Raw genomic sequence first — 23,267 nt, forward strand, 5'->3', positions numbered from 1 at the left:
TGCTTCGATCTTGATTTTAACACAGTCTTCTTAAACATATGTGTTGGTTTATAAAGTTATATTCTTTTTGTGATGATCTGAATAGAGTTTCCAGAAAAGAGAATAATGGGTCAACACGAGAAAGAATAGAGAAAACTTGATGGTAAAAAACAAACAAGAAGAAAAGGCACAAAAAAAGAGAATGGTAATTTATTATTTCAGTTGTTACAGTCAATCATTCATGCATATCAACCTAATATCATGTAGATTGTAGATATAATTTTCGGTTCCCTGTAAATCTGTCATTTGTAAATATTGTATTCAGTCTTGCATGAGTAATTTTGTGCCAATATCCAAAATGTACAAGCTGAAAAAGATCTTTCCAGTGAGTTCAACAATTTCTAAGAAATCAAAGGAGAAGAGAGAGAATGACCCTGATCACCCAATTTTGAATGGACCTTGTTACTTATATAGACTCATGATGGATATGTTGCGCTCTCAACACAATAAATGACCCTTGCAACATCTTTCTGAGGGCTAAGTGGCCTTTTGCGAAGTGAAATTTCCTCCTCTACCCAACATAACCTCGTTTTCAGTTGCTGTCCAACATCCTTCTTAGGGGTGGCCTTTTGCAAATCAAAATTTCCTCTACCCAACATAACGTTGTTTTCAAGTGGCAGTCCTAATTTTCTTTTTTTTCCTGTCGAAGTACCTTTCAGAACCTACTTTTTGTATTAATTTTCTATTTGTTCTCATCCTGAATTATATATAAAATATTTGCCACTGGACATTAAGCAAGCAAGCAATGACCAATCAATCATGATTTTCAAGATTAATTCCTGTGAAATGAAAGAAATAATTTATCTACTATGTCTCTGCAAATTAAAAACGAAATTTGAAAAAAATCTGTTCCAACAAATATAAAATAAGGAAGAATCCATGACCCAAGTTACTGTTAAACTGATATATTCATGTTAAAGAACAGTATACAATCCTCTAATTAGAGCAGCTCTGGGGATTAACCAATCATGTAAGAGCTGACATTGTCTTTCTCTCTGGGAACAACTTCTAAAATTAGAAAAGGTCTGTTTCACGCAGCAATGGCATGTTGACAAATTGTGAATTGTCACCATGTCAAGACAATTTGCTTAATATCACATTCCTCCTGAAAATGGCAATATTTCAATCATTTATCATTTTGATGAAACACTATCAAAGTGAACATTTAAGAATTGACATTAGCTGTTTCTCCACAAATTACGCAGCATTCAAAGGGTAAGAGTCGAGACAGGTTCACAGAACTCAGGCAAGTGACCCGGTACCAACGAGAGACCTATCACCAGATCCAGGGTAAACTGGTTGACTTATAGGACTGGCTAGATACAACACACTGAAGACCTCAGAGTTCCTCAGACAGATTGGGTATATGTAAACACCCAAAAACTGTGTCTGGGTTAAGTAACATACCTTGCTGTGTATTGTAAGCTTATGAACTAGTAGGTTTAAAATCCGAAAAAGTGTATCTGTCTAGTACAATGCAAAGTTCATATTCACATCAACACGTTATTGTCTTGATACGGATGAAATATTTGCAACTGGACGTCTGATCTCTTAATCTATTCAACTTACGTTACAAAGAGTTATAGAATAATAATGAGGAAGTACAAATGTTCTGACACTAGAGACAATAAATCATTACCATGGCATTTCTGAAAGTGATCTCTTTTTTGAATTGCAACGGTTTTACTCACGTAACCCACAGTCTATAGATCTGAAAAGGTAGGAAATGCTTAGGGGGGACTTTTTCAATTGAATTTAGGAATCGAACTTCACTTTGTAAAAGACACCAGGTGTAAGATAGATTAAGTGAATTTGGTCGAACATCTAAGATACATGATACTGCCCATGATAAATTTACGTGGGATTACATTTGAGAAACTTTGAATAAGAATTTAGCTAACAGGAAAATTAAACAATGTCAATGGAAGTTACTACATAATATAATTTACACTGAAGAAAAGTTACAAAAACTGAATCGCTCAAACGGGAAGTGTCACTTTTGCAATGAAAAAGAATCACTATTTCATCTTTTTATTTATTGTAAACTGGTGGAAGACGTTTGGCGGGAATTTTTTGAGAAAATAAGGGAATTTTGTTCAAAATTAAATATCCAAAAATTACAGAAATCGGAAACAAGTATAATTTTTGGGGTCATTAATGCAGATGCATCTTATACCCAAATTTTAGATACGGTGCTTTTAATCACGAAATGGGTTATCTGGAAAACTAGAAATATCGCAAAATATCAAAAGAAAGGGATAAGTAAATTGGTGATTTTAGATATGATAAAACATGAAATGCAATTTCTGCTCAAATATTTTTAACCGAATACGAAAATCGAAGCCTTTTCTACTATGTTTGACATTTTTTGTATATAAATATATATTTTGCATGGTCAGGTCAGTTCAATGACCTCTTTGATACTGATTGAATAATAATATGTACACTGCTCGCAACTCCCTACATGTAATTTCTGTTGTGTATATATTCATGTATATCATCTGATTGTAATAAGACATGTTGTATCAACAGGTTCATATTATAAACAAATATTTACTCACCATATCTTTGATATTAATCCTTATTGGGAATCAAAATCATTAATCCATTATTTTTATGAATGAACTACACATCCCTTTAACAAATCGCACGTAGTAAATAATCACTCGACCAGAAATTTAATGTAATCGAAATTAACATAACAAAAGACTTGATGTACGATAAAATTGAAACTGCTTAATAAATACAGGTAGCCTTTGTGAGAAATAAATGAAGATAAAAAACAAACTTTATTCAAATAATTATATATGGTGAGATGTATAGATATATAGATCGATATTGATTGCAGGAACATGTACATTTGTACAAGGATAGATAATATTTATAAAGGTTGATGTTAATAATTTATAGTGGGAGTTTTTTTCGCATTTGCTTTTCCCCGACAAATGAGACTGTGAAAATTGGGGCCCCCTTAGTTGCTTCCCTGGGCAACTGAGGGTTGATGTAACAGGTGATTGTTAATAAAATATGTTTAATATGAAAAAAAAAATCTATCTTAATTTAAGATCATTTTACAGTTCAAAATTGATGTAATTTCAAGTACGGTAAATATTAAGGAAAAGAATGCATTTCGATGCAATAAGAGATCTTTGCCATCAACTAAGTTCCTTCATGGACAAACTGACTTAGACATTTGCTGAAGGGTTATGACATCGGACAGACACATGAACATACAATTGGGCCAAAGATGTGCTTTTAGTAGATTTAATACCTTCCTAAATAACACGCAAAAAACAACTCAGTAAAACATCTACACTACAATACAAGTTACATTTAGTTTGCCTATGAAACTTGTACACAATGTTTATTACCACAAAACACAGATCCAGTTTGTATTTGGTTAGCATCACTTTTACCATTGCAGAGTTATGCCCCTTTACAAATGGAATCCAAAAGTGAAAATTGCTGAATTTTACATTTTCGTTCTCTACCTTAAGTTTGACTCAACCAAATATTATGAAACTTATTAATAATGCTTATTACCACAAAACTCACTTTTACCATTCCTGAGATATGTCCCTTTTAAATCATATATGCAAGTAGAGGCAACATCCAAGTTCCATAGAAACATTGTCCATTTTTTTTTTAATCCTGATAAAGTCATAGAAGTGTTTAAAGCCTGTTTAGATGTGATACCTCATAAAACATTTACATTTGCTAAAATCTGGCTTTTATTCGCTCAGTTTGAAATTCGTCAGAAAAGTTTACAAGAAGCCAGGAGAGTCATGGTAAGTTATTCATGTTGATATTAAAAATTCCCAGATTTTAAAATTAGTAAAAAGTGTACTTGTATTTTTTACAATAGAAATTTTATAAGTTTTATAAGTGGCTTAATTTAAAAATCAAATACATCATTTTGAAAGAATGTTTGTTTTGGAAACTTTATGTTTGTCTGAAAATTTCAGTCTGCACCAAAGTCCAAAAAACTAAATTTTGCACTTACGAGTTCAAACAAAGTATTACTAGTATATAACTTTGGACTAGTGGCTACGGGTGTAGCTTGAAATTTTAAAAAGACATAATAATGTTTATGAATCATTTAAATAAAAGAATAAATTGAAAAAAGGGGGAGAGGGCATCTGTAGAACTAAGTATCTACTTTTGAAAAATTATTAATATATATTTATTATATATCTTGTAAACTTTCTATTCAGGGCACAGCTGTAGGTAAATGTCCAAAAAACAAATTGTACAGAGGCTATATAGAACTAGAATTACAGTTGAGAGATGTAGGATATTGCATGAAAATTTCTTGAATTTGGACCAGAAAATTGTACAAGTTGGATCAATGTAGGCAATATAATTTTAACAACTTTAATACCAAGGTTATGTTCATAATACAGAATATTGAATAAAATTAAGATGAATGAAGATATTTGTGCCAAATTCAGTGATTTCAAGTGTTAAATTATTGGAAATTACTATTTCGAGATGTCTTTAAATAGCATATGGTCCTAGATATTTTTGAATAAAAAAAATCTAGAATAGTTAAAATGTTTTTTTTTACTTCGGTGTATACTTATGCATTCAAACTGAGTTTGCTTTTTTTGTTGGTCCATTAATTATTTGTATGCCCCACCTACGATAGTAGAGGGGCATTATGTTTGCTGGTCTGTACGTTCGTTCGTCTGTCTGTCTGTTCATCCGTCCGTACGTCCGGTCGTCCCGCTTCAGGTTAAAGATTTTGGTCAAGGTAGTTTTTGATGAAGTTGAAGTCCAATCAACTTGAAACTTAGTACACATGTTCCTTATGATATGATCTTTCTAATTTTAATGCCAAATAAGAGTTTTGACCCCAATTTCACGGTCCACTGAACATAGAAAATGATAGTGCGAGTGGGGCATCCGTGTACTGGAGACACATTCTTGTTACTAAATATGATAGATTTTTATAGTCAGCCCAGACATGACATAATTTATATTTTTATGGAATTTACTTAATTTTGCAACAGTTAATGCTCTTGTTTTCCAGAAATATGAGAACAGTTAGGGTATTATCACTAATCTTAATAAATATAAATGTTATGCTTATCTTTTGCTTTCATTCCTCTTTTATAAACCCTTTTTCATAGTTTCTGGTATAACTGAACATGTTTATTTCAATTTTACAGTACGCAGAGTTGGATACGATATTGGGTGATATAGACAGAGCTGAAGCTATTTATGAACTCGCTATAAATCATCAACAGTTAGATATGCCTGAAGTCTTGTGGAAATCTTACATTGATTTTCAGATAGAGCAGGAAGGATTTTGATAAAGTGAGAAATCTGTACCGACGTTTGTTACAACGAACAAAACATGTGAAGGTAATATATAATACTATTCGTATATGCTAACTTTAATGTTTTATATTTTTTTTCTTTTATTCATAAGAAATTATATGATTGGATTGACATTAGACAATGGTCTCATGAAATACTAATTCATAACCAATCAAAGTGACTGTTCTTGATCTTGCAGTTGTTTGAAGGACTTTATTGATGAAATAAAGATATCACTTATATTGTATTATCATATAAGATTATTAAGATTTTTTAAAAAGAATATTAGAAACAAATATTTTGACAGATGCATAAATTTGAAAAATAGAATTGTGAAGCACTATACAAAACTATATATATAGGATCACAAGATTTGTTTTTATATTTTTTTTAACATTTTTAATGGTATTTTAAAGTAAAACATTTCTTGTTTTAGGAAATCGTATACTTTTGTAATTTTATTGCTTCCTTAATTTGTGTAGTCCTATCTTTTCTTACAATCATATATAAATGAGGGGAGATCACCTAAAAATATATTTGGAGTAAAAACTCGATCTGAAGTAATTACTTTACATAATTTAAAATGATTGATTAAGCGGCAGAATTTTTCTTTGGTGTTTTAAAAGCTTTGTGATAATCAGTTTGTAGCCTGGCTTTTCTCACAAAGTTGAGCTTTATAATTAGATTCAACTGTTTAAAAACATCAGAACTTTAATTTGGTTGTTCTTTAATTTGCAGGTTTGGATAAGTTTTGGTCAGTTTGAGAAAACTACAGGAGAAGATAATTGTATAGAAAAGGCCAGAATGGTGTATAAAGAGGCAAATAATGCTATGAAAAGTGCAGGAGAAAAAGAAGAGAGACTTATGTTATTAGAATCTTGGTAGGAATTTGAGGTAAATTTGCTTATACAATTTGTCATACAGTAGTATTCTGTTTTAATACATTGATTTAGTCATATTAAAGTTTTAATAAATTGATTTACTCATATTAAAGTTTTAATAAATAGATTTACTCATATTAATGCTTTAATACACTGATTTACTCATATTAAAGCTTTAATGAATTGATTTACTCATATTAAAGCTTTAATACACTGATTTACTCATATTAAAGCTTTAATAAATTGATTTACTCATTTGAAAGCTTCAATAATTTTTTTACTCATATTAAAGCTGTAATAAATGGATTTACTCGTATTAAAGCTAACCAAGTACTTTGTGATGGTGTGGTCTTAGTATTTCATTTACAGTAATCACTTGCCTATCAACCCTTAGGCTTGGTGCGTTTGACAATTATCGTAATTGAGTTGTATTGCTAGTTTTTTGGTGGAGGCAATCTGCTTCCTACACCAATAAAAACTGATAGAGTCAAGTTTGCTTGGATTCTCATTAAACATCAACCATCAATTAATCATATGCTAACCGAGTCCAAAGGCCAATAGAGCTACTATATTCTTATACATTTGTACATTGGTTGTCATTTTTTAAGTTTTGAATGAACAGCCTCTGTTTGTGTTCAATAAACATGGCCAACATGGTTAAAAATAGAACATTTTGGTAAAATGCATTAATTGTCTTATATCTTGAGAAATACTGTGAAAGTATTTTATTTGTAGTATCAATTTTCCTGGTTTGAGCAAAAGTGACAAATTTTTTGGTTTCTTTTATTCGTGTTTTTTAATTATTTTTTTTTTAAATGAAGTAAAGAATTTAGGCCATCAGAAAAGAAGATTCTTGAAAATAATCTTAATTATATTGTTTTATAATGATTTAAGGGACACTAGTATATATTTGTTTAGGGGTCAGTTGAAGGACGCCTCCGGGTGCGGGAATTTCTCGCTACATTGAAGGCCTGTTGGTGACCTTCTTCTGTTGTTTATTCTATGGTCGGGTTGTTGTCTCTTTGACACATTCCCCATTTCCATTCTCAATTTTATGTTTGCTGATATTGGATGTATTCTCTAAATTAAATAAAATTGAGAATGTAAATGGGGAATGTGTCAAAGAGACAACAACTCAACCATAGAACAGACAACAGCAGAAGGTCTCCAACAGGTCTTCAATGCAGTGAGACATTCCCACACCCGGAGGCGTCCTTCAGCTGGCCCGTAAACAAATATGACTAGTTCAGTGATAATGAAGGCCATACTAAACTCCAAATTGTACACAAGAAACTAAAATTGAAAATAGTACAAGACTAACAAAGGCAAGAGGTTCCTGACTTGGGACAGGAGCAAAAATGTGGCGGGGTTTAACATGTTTATGAGATCTCAACCCTCCCCTAATCATGCTAATACCTCTAGCCTATGTAGAAAAGTAAATGCCTGTAACCATATAATCAAACTGACATTTGTATATTTGGACAACAGCTGTTATATTTTGTTGGAAACTTTAAATCATCCATAATGTAATCAAGGAAAACCACATAATTGTAACCCAGCAAATAAAAGTACTTCACAGTATAACAAGCATTCTGTGAGTCTTGATGGCAATACATAGTCCCCTACCGGTTGAAAAATTCATTGGAATTTAATTCTTACTTGATCTAAAACTTGTCATGGTGTACATTATATAACAAATATCAGGTCAATATCTTCAAAAATGATGAAAAAGTGTTGAAAACTGATTATTTAAGTTAATTGTCCTAAGTCCAAGGACTATAACTCTGCACAAAATCATCAGACTGGAACAAAATTTGAAATTAATCTGTAACTTGTTATGATAAAACCATTTACCAATCTTCAAATCATTGTCTTCAAGCGTGACCAAAATAAAGTGTGGAAAACTGATTATTTAAGTGAATTGTCTACGTCCAAGGTCCATTACTCTGCATACAATCATCAAACCAAGTATATTTGGTGTATGGAAGAATTGTAAGGTGTACATATACATGTCCAACTGGCAGGTGTCATTTGACCTTGACCTCATTTTCATGGTTCAGTGGTTATAGTTAAGTTTTTGTGATTTGATCTGTTTTTCTTATAGGTATACTGTATGCAATAGGTCTACTATATTTAGTGTACGGAAATATTTTGTGATGTACATGTCAGTCCCACAGGTGGTTTTATATTACCTTGACCTAATTTTCATTGTTCATTGCTCAGTGTTAAGTTTTTGTGATTTTGTCTGTTTTTCTTTAACAATAAGCAATAGGTCAATTATATTTGTTGTATAGAAGGATTATAAGCTATATATATCTGTCTGGCAGGTTTCATCTGACCTTGACCTCATTTTGGTGTTTTGTTGATCAATGTTAAATTTTCATGGTTTAGTTTGTTTTTAAATACTATAAGCAATAGGTCAACTATTAAATGAATATATTTATTGTAAAGTGTACATGTCTGTCTGGCATGGTTCATCTGACCTTTTCATGGTTCATTGGTCAATGTTTAGTTTTCTTTGTTAAGTCTGTTTCTAAGAAACTATAAGCAATAGGTCAACTATATTTAAATATTGAATAATTGTTAGGTGTGCATGTATTTCTCGTTTTGTTTATCTGACCCTGACCTCATTTTGTTGGATCATGTTAAAGTCATATGAAACCTCAAATAAAAAAAATATGAATATGTTTTTTATAACAAAATGGATAGTTGTCATTATTAAACTTATGTACATATACTTTTTTATGAAGAAAATTCTTAAATGTGTGCCCATTTAGAAGAAGTTTTTATACGACCGCAAAAATTTTAATTTTTTGGTCGTATATTGCTATCACGTTGGCGTCGTCGTCTGTGTCGTCGTCGTCGTCTTCGTCGTCTGCGTCGTCGTCGTCGTCCGAATACTTTTAGTTTTCGCACTCTAACTTTAGTAAAAGTGAATAGAAATCAATGAAATTTTAACACAAGGTTTATGAACACAAAAGAAAGGTTGGGATTGATTTTGGGGGTTTTGGTCCCAACATTTTAGATATTAGGGGCCAAAAAGGGCCTAAATAAGCATTTTCTTGGTTTTCGCACTATAACTTTAGTTTAAGTGAATAGAAATCTATGAAATTTTGACACAAGGTTTATGACCACAAAAGGAAGGTTGGGATTGATTTTGGGAGTTTTGGTTCTTACAGTTTAGGAATTAAGGGCCAAAAAAGGGCCCAAATAAGCATTATTCTTGGTTTTCGCACAATAACTTTAGTATAAGTAAATAGAAATCAATGAAATTTTAACACAAGGTTTATGACCACAAAAGGAAGGTTGGGATTGATTTTTGGAGTTGAGGTCACAACAGTTTATGAATTAGGGGCCAAAAAGGGGCCCAAATAAGCATTATTTTTGGTTTTTGCACCATAACTTTAAACACAAGGTTTATGACCATAAAAGGAAGGTTGGGTTGGATTTTGGGAGTTTTGGTCCTAACAGTTTAGGAATAAGGGGCCAAAAAGGGGCCAAAATTGAATTTTGTGTGATTTCTTAAAAAATTGAATTATTGCTGTTCTTTGATATGCCGAATCTAACTATGTATGTAGATTCTTAATTTTTGGTCCCGTTTTCAAATTGGTCTATATTAAGGTCCAAAGGGTCCAAAATTAAATTTAGTTTGATTTTAACAAAAATTGAATCCTTGGGATTCTTTGATATGCTGAATTTAAAAATGTACTTAGATTTTTAATTATTGGCCTAGTTTTCAAGTTGGTCCAAATGGGGGTCCAAAATTAAACTTTGTTTGATTTCATCAAAAATTGAATTAATGGGTTTTTTGATATGCCAAATCTAACTGTGTATGTAGATTCTTAATTTTTGGTCCAGTTTTCAAATTGGTCTACATTAAGGTCCAAAGGGTCCAAAATTAAACTAAGTTTGATTTTAACAAAAATTAAATTCTTGGGCTTATTTGATATGCTTTATCTAAATATGTACTTTGATTTTTGATTATGGGCCCAGTTTTCAAGTTGGTCCAAATCAGGATTCCATATCAAGTATTGCACAATAGCAAGAAATATCTAATTGCACAATATTGTGCAATAGCAATTAATTTTCAATTGGAGTTATCTTTCTTTGTATAGAATAGTAGTTGATAATATATGTTGGAAATTTGTCAGACATGACTATGATGTCATTTTCTATTTTTATTTGCCAATAACTTTATGTAAATAACTTCATTAGAAATTTGCCAATATAAAATGTTGCTGATGAAACTTTTTTTCCTTATCTTATCTAAAATGTTTTTAGATAATGTATGTTGGACATTTGCCAGACATGACTATGATGTCATTTTCTATTTTTATTTGCCAATAACTTTATGTAAATAACTTCATTGAAAATTTGCCAATATAAAATGTTGCTGATGAAGTTTTTTTTTATTGTTTTATACAATAAACAATGTATATTCACTTTTACTACCAACCAATCTTTACCATTCAGTGATAACAAGCACTTTATTTTACATTTTAATATTTTATGATGTATTTAAAAGCGTAGTTATTGTTGCAAACTTCATTAGAAATTTGAATTGATATCAGTTTTGGAAAAAGGGAACAGGGATGTGAAAAAAAGGGGGGGTTAAATTTTTCTCATTTCAGATTTCATAAATAAAAAGAAAATTTCTTCAAACATTTTTTTGAGAGGATTAATATTCAACAGCATAGTGAATTGCTCAATTAGACCACATTCATTCTGTGTCAGAAACCTATGCTGTGTCAACTAATTAATTTAGATTTAAAAAGTTTGAAGAAGAAATCTTTAATTGATTTGTAAAATCTTGACATTTGTTTTGTGTAAAAAAAAACCATGTAATGTCAAAAATTTGATCACAATCCAAATTCAGAGCTGTATCACACTTGAATGTTTTGTCCATACTTGCCCCAACTGTTCAGGGTTCGACCTCTGCAGTCGTATAAAGCTGCGCCCTGCGAAGCACCTGGTTATTGCTTGCTTCCTGGAAGCAAATCGACGACATATTTTCTGTATTCAAAGTGACCTTAGCGTGACCCTCCTTGTAAAAATCCGGTGATCGCAATCTTTCATTTGAATAAACTATTACCAGATTGTACATGTTATACACATTCTCAATATCCATGCTTCTTCGTTGATTGTTTACTATACGGTGACAATCGGTAAACTACAGCTTCAAAACACGACAATTAATGAGTTGCCATTTTTTCAATACATAACAGATAGAGAGAAAAAAATGATGATTACACTATATTTTACATAAAAAATGATAAAATCATGCACAGAAGACTAGGTTTATGATATATATACACATGGAAAAAAGTATTGCAACACCTTGATTTTTTAAAACTTGAAAAATCAGCCTCTTTTTTTGGATGAAATATAATAAAATATGTGTATAATATTATTGAAACATAGTTTATGATAACATAGGCATTGAAACGAACAAAAAATGTTTGAAAAAAAAAATGATTTATATAACCACAATTTTAATAACAAAATGAAGTGTTATTTGTACAAAAAAAATGCATTTTACAACTTTTACTGTAGTCGTCTTTTGGTCCGACATTTCAAAATTAATCTTCAGATGACTGTTCACATCATGGTTGATCGTTATACGCCTAAGAATTAGTACTTTGTGCGCAGCCTCCATTCAAACGGATAACCACATCTAAACGTCTTCTGATTGCTTCCATAAATCGACTAATTTGTGGCTAAGGTAGCAGCAACCATTTCTGATGAAGGGCATTGTTTATTTCATGATGTGTTTGAACTGGGGTGTCCTTTCGCGCTCTTTCCGCCAAATAGTGTCCCAAATATGCTCGATATGGTTCAAATCCGGGCTACGATCGGGCCAAGGAAGATGAACCGAATTCTATTTGAACATTGGATCTTCCTCCACGATGCTAATTTCCAACTTTGGCGAGCTCTGCACTACATTGGTTACGGAAAACTGTGTGTCTGTTCGTTAGCAAAGGTCTCCGAAATGGTCTTATCGCACGATAACCAGTAGCGATGAGTCGATCTCGAACAGTTCTTGTTGTAAGCTTCCTGGATGGCCACCACTCTCTTTTTAGGATTGTCTTGTATGCAATGGATTTCCTTCTGACCAACCTTCATTATGCTTGATTTTCCCTAGCAAATGGTATAGGGGGTCTTTATTATCTCGGAAGGTCTTTACCAGCGTTTATTGCCTGATTTTTATTATCAAAACGACTTATAGTGGAATGGTGATGACCAACAATACGTTCAGTTGTTACAACGACATCCCTGCTTCTGATATGCTGATAATATGCCATCTTGCTGCAGTTAAAAGTTGTCAAGGACCCATTACAAGGTGTCAATCACATAACTTAGTTAGTTAAAGTGTTGAAAACAATGAGGATAAAAACAGCTGTTTTCTTGTTTACGGGTACAGTAGCTGCATGTGCAGATAAAAACTTATCGAGTCGATATTTATTGATTAAACTCAGGTGATACTTAAATAATGTTTAATTACTTCTATTTTACCAAATTATATCACAAAAAAATAAAGAGTGTTTTTTTTAATTTCAATTTCAATTAGGTGTTGCAATACTTTTTTCCATGTGTATACATGCATTGGTTCAAGAATAAAATTTAAAATATTTTACCAGTCACTCGTTTCATATGACTTTAAGTTTATGTGATAGTTGTAGGAAAGCTTTATATTGATGACTATCAACATAATATCAATAGTTGGTAAAATAAGGCGAGACATTCTAGCATGTGCACTCTTGTTATAAATTTTTATTGTATATATTTAATTTTTGTCGAGCCTGCAACTTTAGTTGCAGAAAGCTCGACATAGGGATAGCGATCTGGTGGCGGCGGTGTTAGTTAACTTCTTAAAAGCTTTATATTTTAGAAGGTAGAAGACCTGGTTGCTTCATACTTTGTATATGGAGACCTCATGATACGAAGTTTCCGTTAGTCACATGTCCAATGTCCTTGACCTCATTTTCATGGTTCAGTGACTACTTGAAAAAAAGTTTAGATTTTTTGTAAGGTTAAATTCTCTCTAATTATAAGTAAGTAAGTAAGTAAGTAAGTAAATTATTTATTATATTATATTATTTATTATGTGTAATCACATTTCAGTAAAGTACAATATATTACATATACAATAAAATACACTCGACCCATTGGGTCTATAAGTTACTTTCAAGTCATATAACGTAATTCTTTTATCGCGGATTTCAAACAAAATAATGAAAAGTAAAATTAAGCCAAATTCAAAATAATTAATTAATAGTGAAAAATTCAAACTTATATAAATGAAAAAAAATCAGTTATTAGAAGATCGTTTTAGTAAATGTCCAGTTCATGTTGAATGCATAATAAATAAATATTTATAATAAAGAAACTGGAAATATTCAGATTGACCATGAAGTAACCTTTTTATAATCATCAACAAATTAAAGTTTTCGATAATTAATTAGACTTGTCCGAATGCAACTTGACATCGTTTCCTAATTGCGTCCACCAGATATTTAGCCGTTTTTCGTGGAAAGTTGATTAAGATATGATAAAGTTTTTCGTCATTGCTCATTTGCAAGTAGTTGACATCTGATATAATGTCTTTGAAATTTTCATTTCTAAGTTCAGTTTAAAGCGAACAGTCAAGAACAAGATGTGATTGTCTTCAATGCTGTTTTCGGTACAAAATTTACAGATGCGTTCCTCTCGTTGTTCACCAATGTACCTTCCGGTCTCTATTCTTAGTGGTAGTATTCCACACCGTAATTGTGCTAGGCACGATCTTTGTGATTTGCTGAGATAAAGCTTAACGTATGATTCTTGTTCAACCATTGTTTTCAGTTTAATGTACGTTCTACGCTTGGAAACGTTAATAATGTCCTTTTTCCACAAAGATAGGTAGAAGTCTTGTAATCGTAAGTCCAATAACGACATATCGATGATTTCTTACGTTCAAAATGGCTGACTAAATCTAGTTTAATAAGGATGTCTTTAAAATCAATGCACCAATTGTTTCGGCAACACTCATAATCAAATTCGAAATCAAGTTTTGTAATCCGCTGATCGTCGAACGATATAAGTCTATTCCAAAGACGGGCCATGTTAATGTAATGTCGGTAGTTACAAAGTAGCCATCCGATATCACCATAAATCGCCAACAAGGGTGTAAAGCGATGTACTCCTAAGAAATAACGTATCGCTCTATTTTGAATATTCTCCAAAGCTTGAAACTTACGGCATCCCCAAATTCCTCATCCATAGTCTAATATAGGCACTACACAGGCATAAAACAGTTTTTCGTATGATTTAACTCCGAACTCTTTAAACTGGTGAATACTTGATATTATTTTCCCCAATGCTCGTCCCGATCCCTTTGATAATGCTTCAGTATGCGTTGAGAAGTTTCCATTATAAGTAAACACGACTCCTAAATACTTGTACTCATTTACATTTTCAAGTTTATTTCGACCAACGCTGAATTCAAAGTTTGTAGGTTTAGCTTTAGATTTTTATACGACCGCAAAAATTAAAACTTTTTTGGTCGTATATTGGTATGGTGTTGGCGTCGTCGTCTACGTCGTCGTCGTCGTCGTCGTCGTCGTCCGAATACTTTTAGTTTTCGCACTCTAACTTTAGTAAAAGTGAATAGAAATCTATGAAATTATAACACAAGGTTTATGACCACAAAAGGAAGGATGGGATTGATTTAGGGAGTTTTGGTCCCAACATTTTAGGAATTAGGGGCCAAAAAGGGCCAAAATAAGCATGTTCTTGGTTTTCGCACTATATCTTTAGTTTGAGTAAATAAAAATATATGAAAATTTGACGCAAGGTTTATGACCACAAAAGGAAGGTTGGGATTGATTTTGGGAGTTTTGGTTCCAACAGTTTAGGAATTAGGGGCCAAAAAAGGGCCCAAATAAGCATTATTCTTGGTTTTCGCACAATAAGTATAAGTAAATAGAAATCAATGAAACTTAAACACAAGGTTTATGACCACAAAAGGAAGGTTGGGATTGATTTTGGGAGTTTTGGTTCCAACAGTTTAGGAATTAGGGGCCAAAAAAGGGCCCAAATAAGCATTATTTTTGGTTTTCGCACAATAAGTATAAGTAAATAGAAATCAATGAAACTTAAACACAAGGTTTATGACCACAAAAGGAAGGTTGGGATTGATTTTGGGAGTTGAGGTCTGAACAGTTTAGGAATTAGGGGCCAAAAAGGGGCCCAAGTAAGCATTATTCTTGGTTTTCGCACCATAACTTTAGTATAAGTAAATAGAAATCTATGAAATTTATAAACACAAGGTCTATGACCACTTAAGGAAGGTCGGGATTGATTTTAGGAGTTTTGGTCCCAACAGTTTAGGAATATTGGGCCCAAAGGGTCCAAAATTGAACTTTGTTTGATTTCATCAAAAATTGAACAATTGGGGTTCTTTGATATGCGGAATCTAACTGTGTATGTAGATTCTTAATTTTTGGTCCCGTTTTCAAATTGGTCTACATTAAGGTTCAAAAGGGTCCAAAATTAAACTTAGTTTGATTTTAACAAAAATTGAATCCTTGGGGTTCTTTGATATGCTGAATCTAAAAATGTACTTAGATTTTTGATTATTGGCACAGTTTTCAAGTTGGTCCAAATCGGGGTCCAAAATTAAACTTTGTTTGATTTCATCAAAAATTGAATAATTGGGGTTCTTTGATATGCCAAATCTAACTGTGTTTGTAGATTCTTAATGTTTAGTCCCGTTTTCAAATTGGTCTACATTAAAGTCCAAAGGGTCCAAAATTAAACTAAGTTTGATTTTAACAAAAATTTAATAATTGGGCTTTTTTGATATGCTGAATCTAAACATGTACTTAGATTTATGATTATGGGCCCAGTTTTCGAGTTGGTTCAAATCAGGACCTAAAATTATTACATTATGTATTGTGCAATAGCAAGAAATTTTCAATTGCACAGTATTCAGCAATAGCAAGAAATCTTTAATTGCACAGTATTGTGCAATAGCAAGAAATTCTCAATTGCACAGTATTGCGCAATAGCAAGAAATCTTCAATTGCACTGTATTGTGCAATAGCAAATATTTTCAATTGCACAGTATTGCGCAATAGCAAGAAATATAGAAATTTTAAATTGATTGGAGTTATCTTTCTTGGTCCAGAATAGTAGTTGAATCAACTTCTTAAATCATTGTTTTATACAATATACAATTTATATTCACTTTTACTACCAACTGATAAATTAAAACAATCTTTACCATTCAGTGATAACAAGCACCTTTTGTTACATTTTAATATTTTATGATGTATTTAAATGAGTAGTTATTGTTGCAAACTCCATTAGAAATTTGAATTGAGATCAGTTTTGGAAAAAGGGAAAGGTGGATGGGAAAAAAAATGGGGGGTGGGGGGGGTAAATTTTCCTCATTTCAGATTTCATAAATAAAAAGAAAATTTCTTCAAACATTTTTTTGAGAGGATGAATATTCAACAGCATAGTGAATTGCTCAAAGGCAAAAAAAATATTTTAAGTTCATTAGACCACATTCATTCTGTGTCCGAAACCAATGCTGTGTCAACTATTTAATCACAATCCAAATTTAGAGCTGAATGCAGCTTGAATGTTGTGTCCATACTTGCCCCAACCGTTCAGGGTTCAACCTCTGCGGTCGTATAAAGCTGCGCCCTGCGGAAAAACTGGTCTTAAATGGACGCATTTCGATTTACTTGTGTTTATCAAAACTCTCCATCGTTTGCACCAGTCCTGAAGTTTGTCTAACATTTGTTGTAAATCCTTTTCATTTTTTGCCCAAAGCGCAATATCGTCAGCATAAAGCAATATAGAGAGATTGCTGTCTTTCAATCCAATTCCAAGATTCATATCGTTTAACTCCATCACCAGTTCATTAACAAATATCGAAAACAATGTCGGCGATAAATTTTCCCATTGTTTTACACCCGTTTCGCAACAGAACCAGTCGGTAAGTTTACCGTTTAATCTCACACATGATTCAGAACTCTGGTAAAAGTTTTTTTTATAGAGTTATACACTTTTCAATTAATGTTACATCGTAGTAGTTTGTACAACATCATCTCCCTGTCAATGAAATCAAAGCATTTTTTCAGGTCGATAAAAGCAACTAATAAGTTCTCATTATTTCGGATGGCACTATTAAGGGTAAAAATATGGTCTTCACATGAACGATTCCGTCTAAAGCCGTTTTGTTCCTTAGCTAAAAAGTCATTATCTTCTAAATAATTCGTGACTCTTCTATTAATAAGTGCACTGTAAAGTTTACTTATACAGGGCACCAAACTTATTCCTCTGTAGTTCATCGGGTCTCTCGAATCAGTGTTACAATCTTTCAGAATTGGACAAATAATAGATTTCCTCCATATAGATGGAATAATACTTGTGTCGAAAATGAACTGAAACAGATGATGTAGAGTTTCTATAATCAAAGGGAATTTCAAGACAATGTTAGGTATTTGGTCATATCCACATGCGGAACGGTTTCGTGAGTGCATTACAATCTCTGTTATTTCCTCTATAGTTATGTTGTTATTTATCTGATCATTTTGTGAGTATAAGGGGTCTTCCATGTTTTGTTCAAGTAACTGTTTGTGTATTATAGCCTGATCATAATGCTCTTTGTTGAATTCGTCACTATTGCTTCCATTGTAGAGATTCTGGAAATCTAAATGCCATTTTTGAAGGACATCGGATTCCGTTCTAACTGGATATCTGTTTTCGTTGATTATTTCCATCGGTATTGTGGTATCTTTTGTCGGACCTAGTTTTTTAATTTTCTCCCAGAACTCACTTGGGTTTTTGGTTGACATTGTTTCTATATCTACAGCTTTTAATCGTCTGTATTCGCATTCTGTTTTTCTCAACATTTTGTCGAATTTATCTCTTGCTTGTATATATTCTTGTCGAATAGCCTTTTTTCTGTGCCGATTCCCTGTACACGCAAGAAAATCCTTTCCACGCATGCGCATAGCATTCCATAAGTCTTTTAAGAGTGTCATTCCAGTAGGGTTTCGTATGCTTATAACGTCTGTTGGATTTATTAGAACTTGTTTTATGAATTTTGATATTATAAGTAATAGGAAAAATATATTTGGTATGTGCGTACCTTGCAAGGTCTTTCACTTGACCTCAACCTCATTTCATGGATCAGTGAACAAGGTTAAGTTTTGGTGGTCAACTCCATATCTCAGATACTATAAGCAATAGGTCTAGTCTATTCGGTGTATGGAAGGACTGTAAGGTGTACATGTCCAACTGGCAGGTGTCATCTGACCTTGACCTCATTTTCATAGTTCAGTGGTTATAGTTAAGTTTTTGTGTTTTGGTCTGGTTTGCTTATAATGTATGCAATTGGTCTACGCTATTTGGTGTATGGAATGATTGTAAGGTGTACATGTATAGCTGGTAGGTGTCATCTAACCTTGACCTCATTTTCATGGTTCAGTGGTCAAAGTTAACGTTTTGATGTTTGGTCTATTTTTCTATTACAATAAGCAATAAGCCAACTATATTTGCTGTATGTAAATATTTTATGATCATATGTCAGTCGCACATATTTTATTTGACCTTGACTTCATTCTCACAGTTCATTGCTCAGTGTTAAGTTTTTGTGTTTTGGTCTGTTTTTCTTAAACTATAAGCTATAGGTCAACTATATTTGTTGTATGGAAGAATTGTTAGCTGTACATGTCTGCCTGGCATGGTTTATCATGTTTATCTGACCTTGACATCATTTTCATGGTTCATTGATCAATGTTTGGTTTTCTTAGTTAATGTTACGTAAATGTGACAGGTGTAATAAAACTTTACATTTAGGACTATCAACATAAAATGAATAATTAGTAAAGAAGGTGAGACATTTCAGTGTGTGCACTCTTGTTACAAAAATCATTAGTGATTTGTTCATAAAAATTGGTACATTTAATCTTCATACAAGATCAACCCAAACATCATTTAAAAAAAAGGGTTTATGTATATAAAAAGAAGATGTTGTAGGATTGCCAATGAGACAACTATTCACAAGAGACCAAATGAAACAGAAATTAAGAACTATAGTTTACCATACAGCCTTCAACAATGAGAAAAGTCAAACCACAAAGTAAGCTATTAAAGGCCCCGAAATGTGCTTGTTTTCAAGCTTATGATTAAAATGAGTCAAAAGTGCATTTTTTCTCAATAAGCCACAGTTGAAGTCGAGAGAAATAAAGTTTTATGTCCGTGACATCATAGCCTCCTTTGTAACTGTATCTTATGCAACTGATATCTCAAATAGTGACCAATAACATGTGAAATAAACAATTTTACTTTTTTAAACTATTGAAAATTAACACCTGTTATAACAATATACTAAGCATGCAAACATATTTTTTATCAATCCTAATCATTGAAAAATTGAAAACTCTGTATAAAATTAACAGTTCTATATTTCCCACTAGCATTATCAAATGCTTAGTCTCCAAAATGACATAAAGATTTTTTTGCAAGTATGAACAATTGTATAAAACCATTAGAAATTGAAAAAACAACATTTAACAAAACACAGTAGTCAAAGCTAATGTTCATTCATTTTCATATAGCATACTGTTATGTTGTGTTTTACATTCAAAGTGAACATTCATTTCTGTAAGATAGTCATACAACTAGATTGTTCATGAAAAGTTCTGATAAATAGTATAGTTCACAAATCATCTAAAGGTATTAAGCAATGTAGAGTTCATATTTCTGCACGTTTTCAGTTACCGGTAGTATACTGCAATTATCATAATTTCGAAAATTTTCATAGTTCTTCATTTTAATTGTTTAAAAAAGACATCCATCTCATAAGTCCTTGATATATTCATTTTGTTTGATTTTATGTTCAGTTTTCAAATAAAATTAAAATCTATTCCTATATTTCTCCATTTTTCTCAAAGATATGATTTGAATATTTTAGAATCCTGCAATGTTTATTTCATATAGCTTTGCTTCTTTACTGTGACTACCTACAGCCCTACCACATCCTATATAAAGATGTCCAGTTGTGTTTAAGGCAAGAGAGTATGGATGTTTTATTCCTATGTCCTTTGTATTGAAATATGAAATAAAATGACCATTGTCATTGAGAATGTGCAAGTTTTTCGTAGCTATATCCACCACAACAAGATTGTCGCTAGATGATGTCACAATGGATACTGGTTTGAATGGGTAACTCTTATTGATGATTGAATGACCTGTATACTGGTTTATTATATGTCCTCCTTGTCGTAAGATCACTACTTTACCTCTGCCATAATCAGAAATCCTATCCACTACATGTATATTTCCATTACGGGTAGTGGTTATATACAGAGGGTTACTAAATAAAGGTTGATTATGTTGATCATGTTCATATACAGTCTCCTTGTCTCCTTTCTTGTCCATTATCATCACAGCACTTCTTTTTAGTTCACTATCATGAGTTCCTACTATAAGTTTATTGTCACTGACAACATGGATGGCATTAGGAAACAAAGGTTTTACATCATAAACAGAATCAGTCAGGTTGCCACTTCTGCTGATTTGTTGTAACCTTGTTTCCCCTTTAACACACAGAAGGAGTTGCTTAGATGTAGTAACTGCCATTCCACACACTTTAATGTTGAATTTAGACATCACCTTCAGATTGGTTCCTTCTGGTTTTACTCTCTGGAACACTCCATATTTTAAAGAACTTATCCAAATTGACTGGTCATGGTATGGACTAACATTTGTTATTACTTCAAGTTCAGTCTGATATGTATCATTGATGACTAGGGAGATGTTTATTTCTGCTGACAAGTCTCCATCATCTTGTAATGATCCAATGTTTGATTGGTTGATATTCCCTGGAACAAATTTCGGTGATGAACTGTATCTTGGTTTGGTTTGTGGTTCTTGGATTTTAGTGGATTTCTCCATTTTTTTAACCCCTTTGAAGAAATCAGTGGCATTGGAAATGTCAATAAAATCTTGGACTTCATTTATTTTGTCCTCTGTTTGGTTTGTGAATATTGATATAGCATTAAGATCTGATTTAACTGTTGTTAAAACAGTTTCATGACTTTGTTCCAATTTATTTAAGAGTTCTTTAAAACATTTTTCTACTTGTTCTTTTACAGTTTTCTCATGAGCATAAATATCTTGTCTTACTTTTGAATACTTTGAATTTTCGGCTGACATAAGTTTATTGAGGTCATCTTTCTTTGCTTTCATGTTAGTATTACTCTTTTGTATTTTATTTTGTCCTTCTTTCAGTCTCTCAACTTTTAATTTGTATTCATCCCTTATTTCAATTAAATCATGTTTCTTATGAACTTTAGCAACACAGGTTGGACACACAAGAACTTCACATGTATTACAGTAAAGACATGATGATTGTCCAGCATGTTCATCACACTTTATATTGGTAAAATCCAGTTCTTCAGTATGCAGTCCAATCTCTTCTCTACTGATGATTTTATGATCAAGTGCATTTTTGAATTGGGAATGTACCTTGTCCTTGCAATGACCACACATCAGAATACTGCAGTCCATGCATTTCCACTGTATTGGTCTATCTGTTTCACATAATTTACAGTTAACAAGGACTTGACCTCCTCCAAACGGCTGAGAGGAAGCCATATTTGGCAGGTGTGTCAGGTATTTCACTTCCTTGTTTGATCTATTTTGGGGTTGTTAAGATCAACAAGTTAAGGAGGCTCGAGGGTATAAAAATTTCAGAAAAAAATTAAACATTTGTTTTTCATTACAAATTTTATTAGTTACCTTTTGTAGTTATTACTTTATCATATGGTACAAAAATCATTCAAAACGATCAATTCGTGTTGGCCCCAGATGACTTTAAAAATGTATACATCATTGAAAAAGTTCCAAATTATCTCCCTTTGGTGGAAAAGTGCCATTTTTGGGCTTTAAAATTGAAATATCTTTTTTTAACCCATCGGTGACCTATATTTTTTTAAATAATTTTCATATAAGCTGTACTTAAACTAAATTATTGTAAAATCTGAGCGATTTATGTAATAAATTTCTTTTTTATTTCGATATTACATTTATTTCTCCTATTACTTCAACAGAAAAAACCCACCTTTACAAAAAATGTATGCTTCTTTTGAAGGTAGTTTGCGAGCGCAAATGAACGGTGACCCAACTTTTTTTATTTTATTTTTCTATTAACTATAAGATAAAGTTCATTTATAGAAAAATATAGAGATATCCTATATAAATGATTTAGACCCGCGAACCCCCTTAAGTGCCCTTGTACTTCAGAGTTAATATACATGTACTGATAACATGATAACAATGAGCATTTAAATCAGTGGTTGTTTAAAATTTAAATTTAAATTTGAGAACATCGATTATAATACAATAGATATTGAAATTCATGTATTTAGAATGGTTTATATTGTTTTCTACTAATAATCTCACCTTAACTGACCTTTTGCAGTCACTTCTTGTCCTTTTTATTTATTAGATACACCTTGAAGGTGTTAGCCCGGATGGGTGCATCAAGTTTACACCAAGATATTATTGTCAATGCAGAATGAGAATTTTCAATGATTTAGGAGGGGGTCTTTTCGCGATTTTTCAGGATCATTGTTATTGAAAAGCAAGGTACTGTGGATTCATTATTATTCGTTGGATACCAATTTTCATGGATTTCGTGGCTATAGGCGAACCACAAAATTTGTGATGAACATGGATCATCTGTTTTATTTTACTAGGGTTCATCTTATTTCTTTTATCAAGCTGAAACATTGTTATACGAACTCGTTATGTTTGAAAGTTGAACAGTTGTCTACTTTCGGTTTTGTTTTGTTTACATTGCTATGGATATTTATAATATTTAGAATCAGTAACGGACCGGTCGTGGTTAGCATACCCGGAAATATTCCGATCGGTAGTCGTAAACATAAGGGCCGTCATTCAAACGTTTTAGCATTAAGGGTTAGGTAATTATAAACACTCATATGAATAAGACATATGGTA

At 32.2% G+C, this 23,267-nt stretch overlaps 1 protein-coding gene and 1 pseudogene across 1 annotated transcript; one reads left to right on the forward strand and one right to left on the reverse strand.

Moving 5' to 3' along the window:
* Positions 1 to 5,075: 5,075 nt before the first annotated feature.
* The window catches only part of LOC143066810 (crooked neck-like protein 1), a 28,022-nt pseudogene continuing 9,830 nt past the window's right edge, over positions 5,076 to 23,267 (forward strand).
* On the reverse strand, positions 19,616 to 21,950 carry LOC143068995 (uncharacterized). The gene has a single exon (XM_076243419.1). It carries the CDS (start codon positions 21,897 to 21,899, stop codon positions 20,211 to 20,213), a length of 1,689 nt encoding a protein of 562 aa, XP_076099534.1. The 5' UTR covers positions 21,900 to 21,950; the 3' UTR covers positions 19,616 to 20,210.

The sequence above is a fragment of the Mytilus galloprovincialis genome, chromosome 3 (assembly GCF_965363235.1).
Source record: "Mytilus galloprovincialis chromosome 3, xbMytGall1.hap1.1, whole genome shotgun sequence".
NCBI classification, from domain to species: Eukaryota; Metazoa; Mollusca; class Bivalvia; order Mytilida; family Mytilidae; genus Mytilus; species Mytilus galloprovincialis.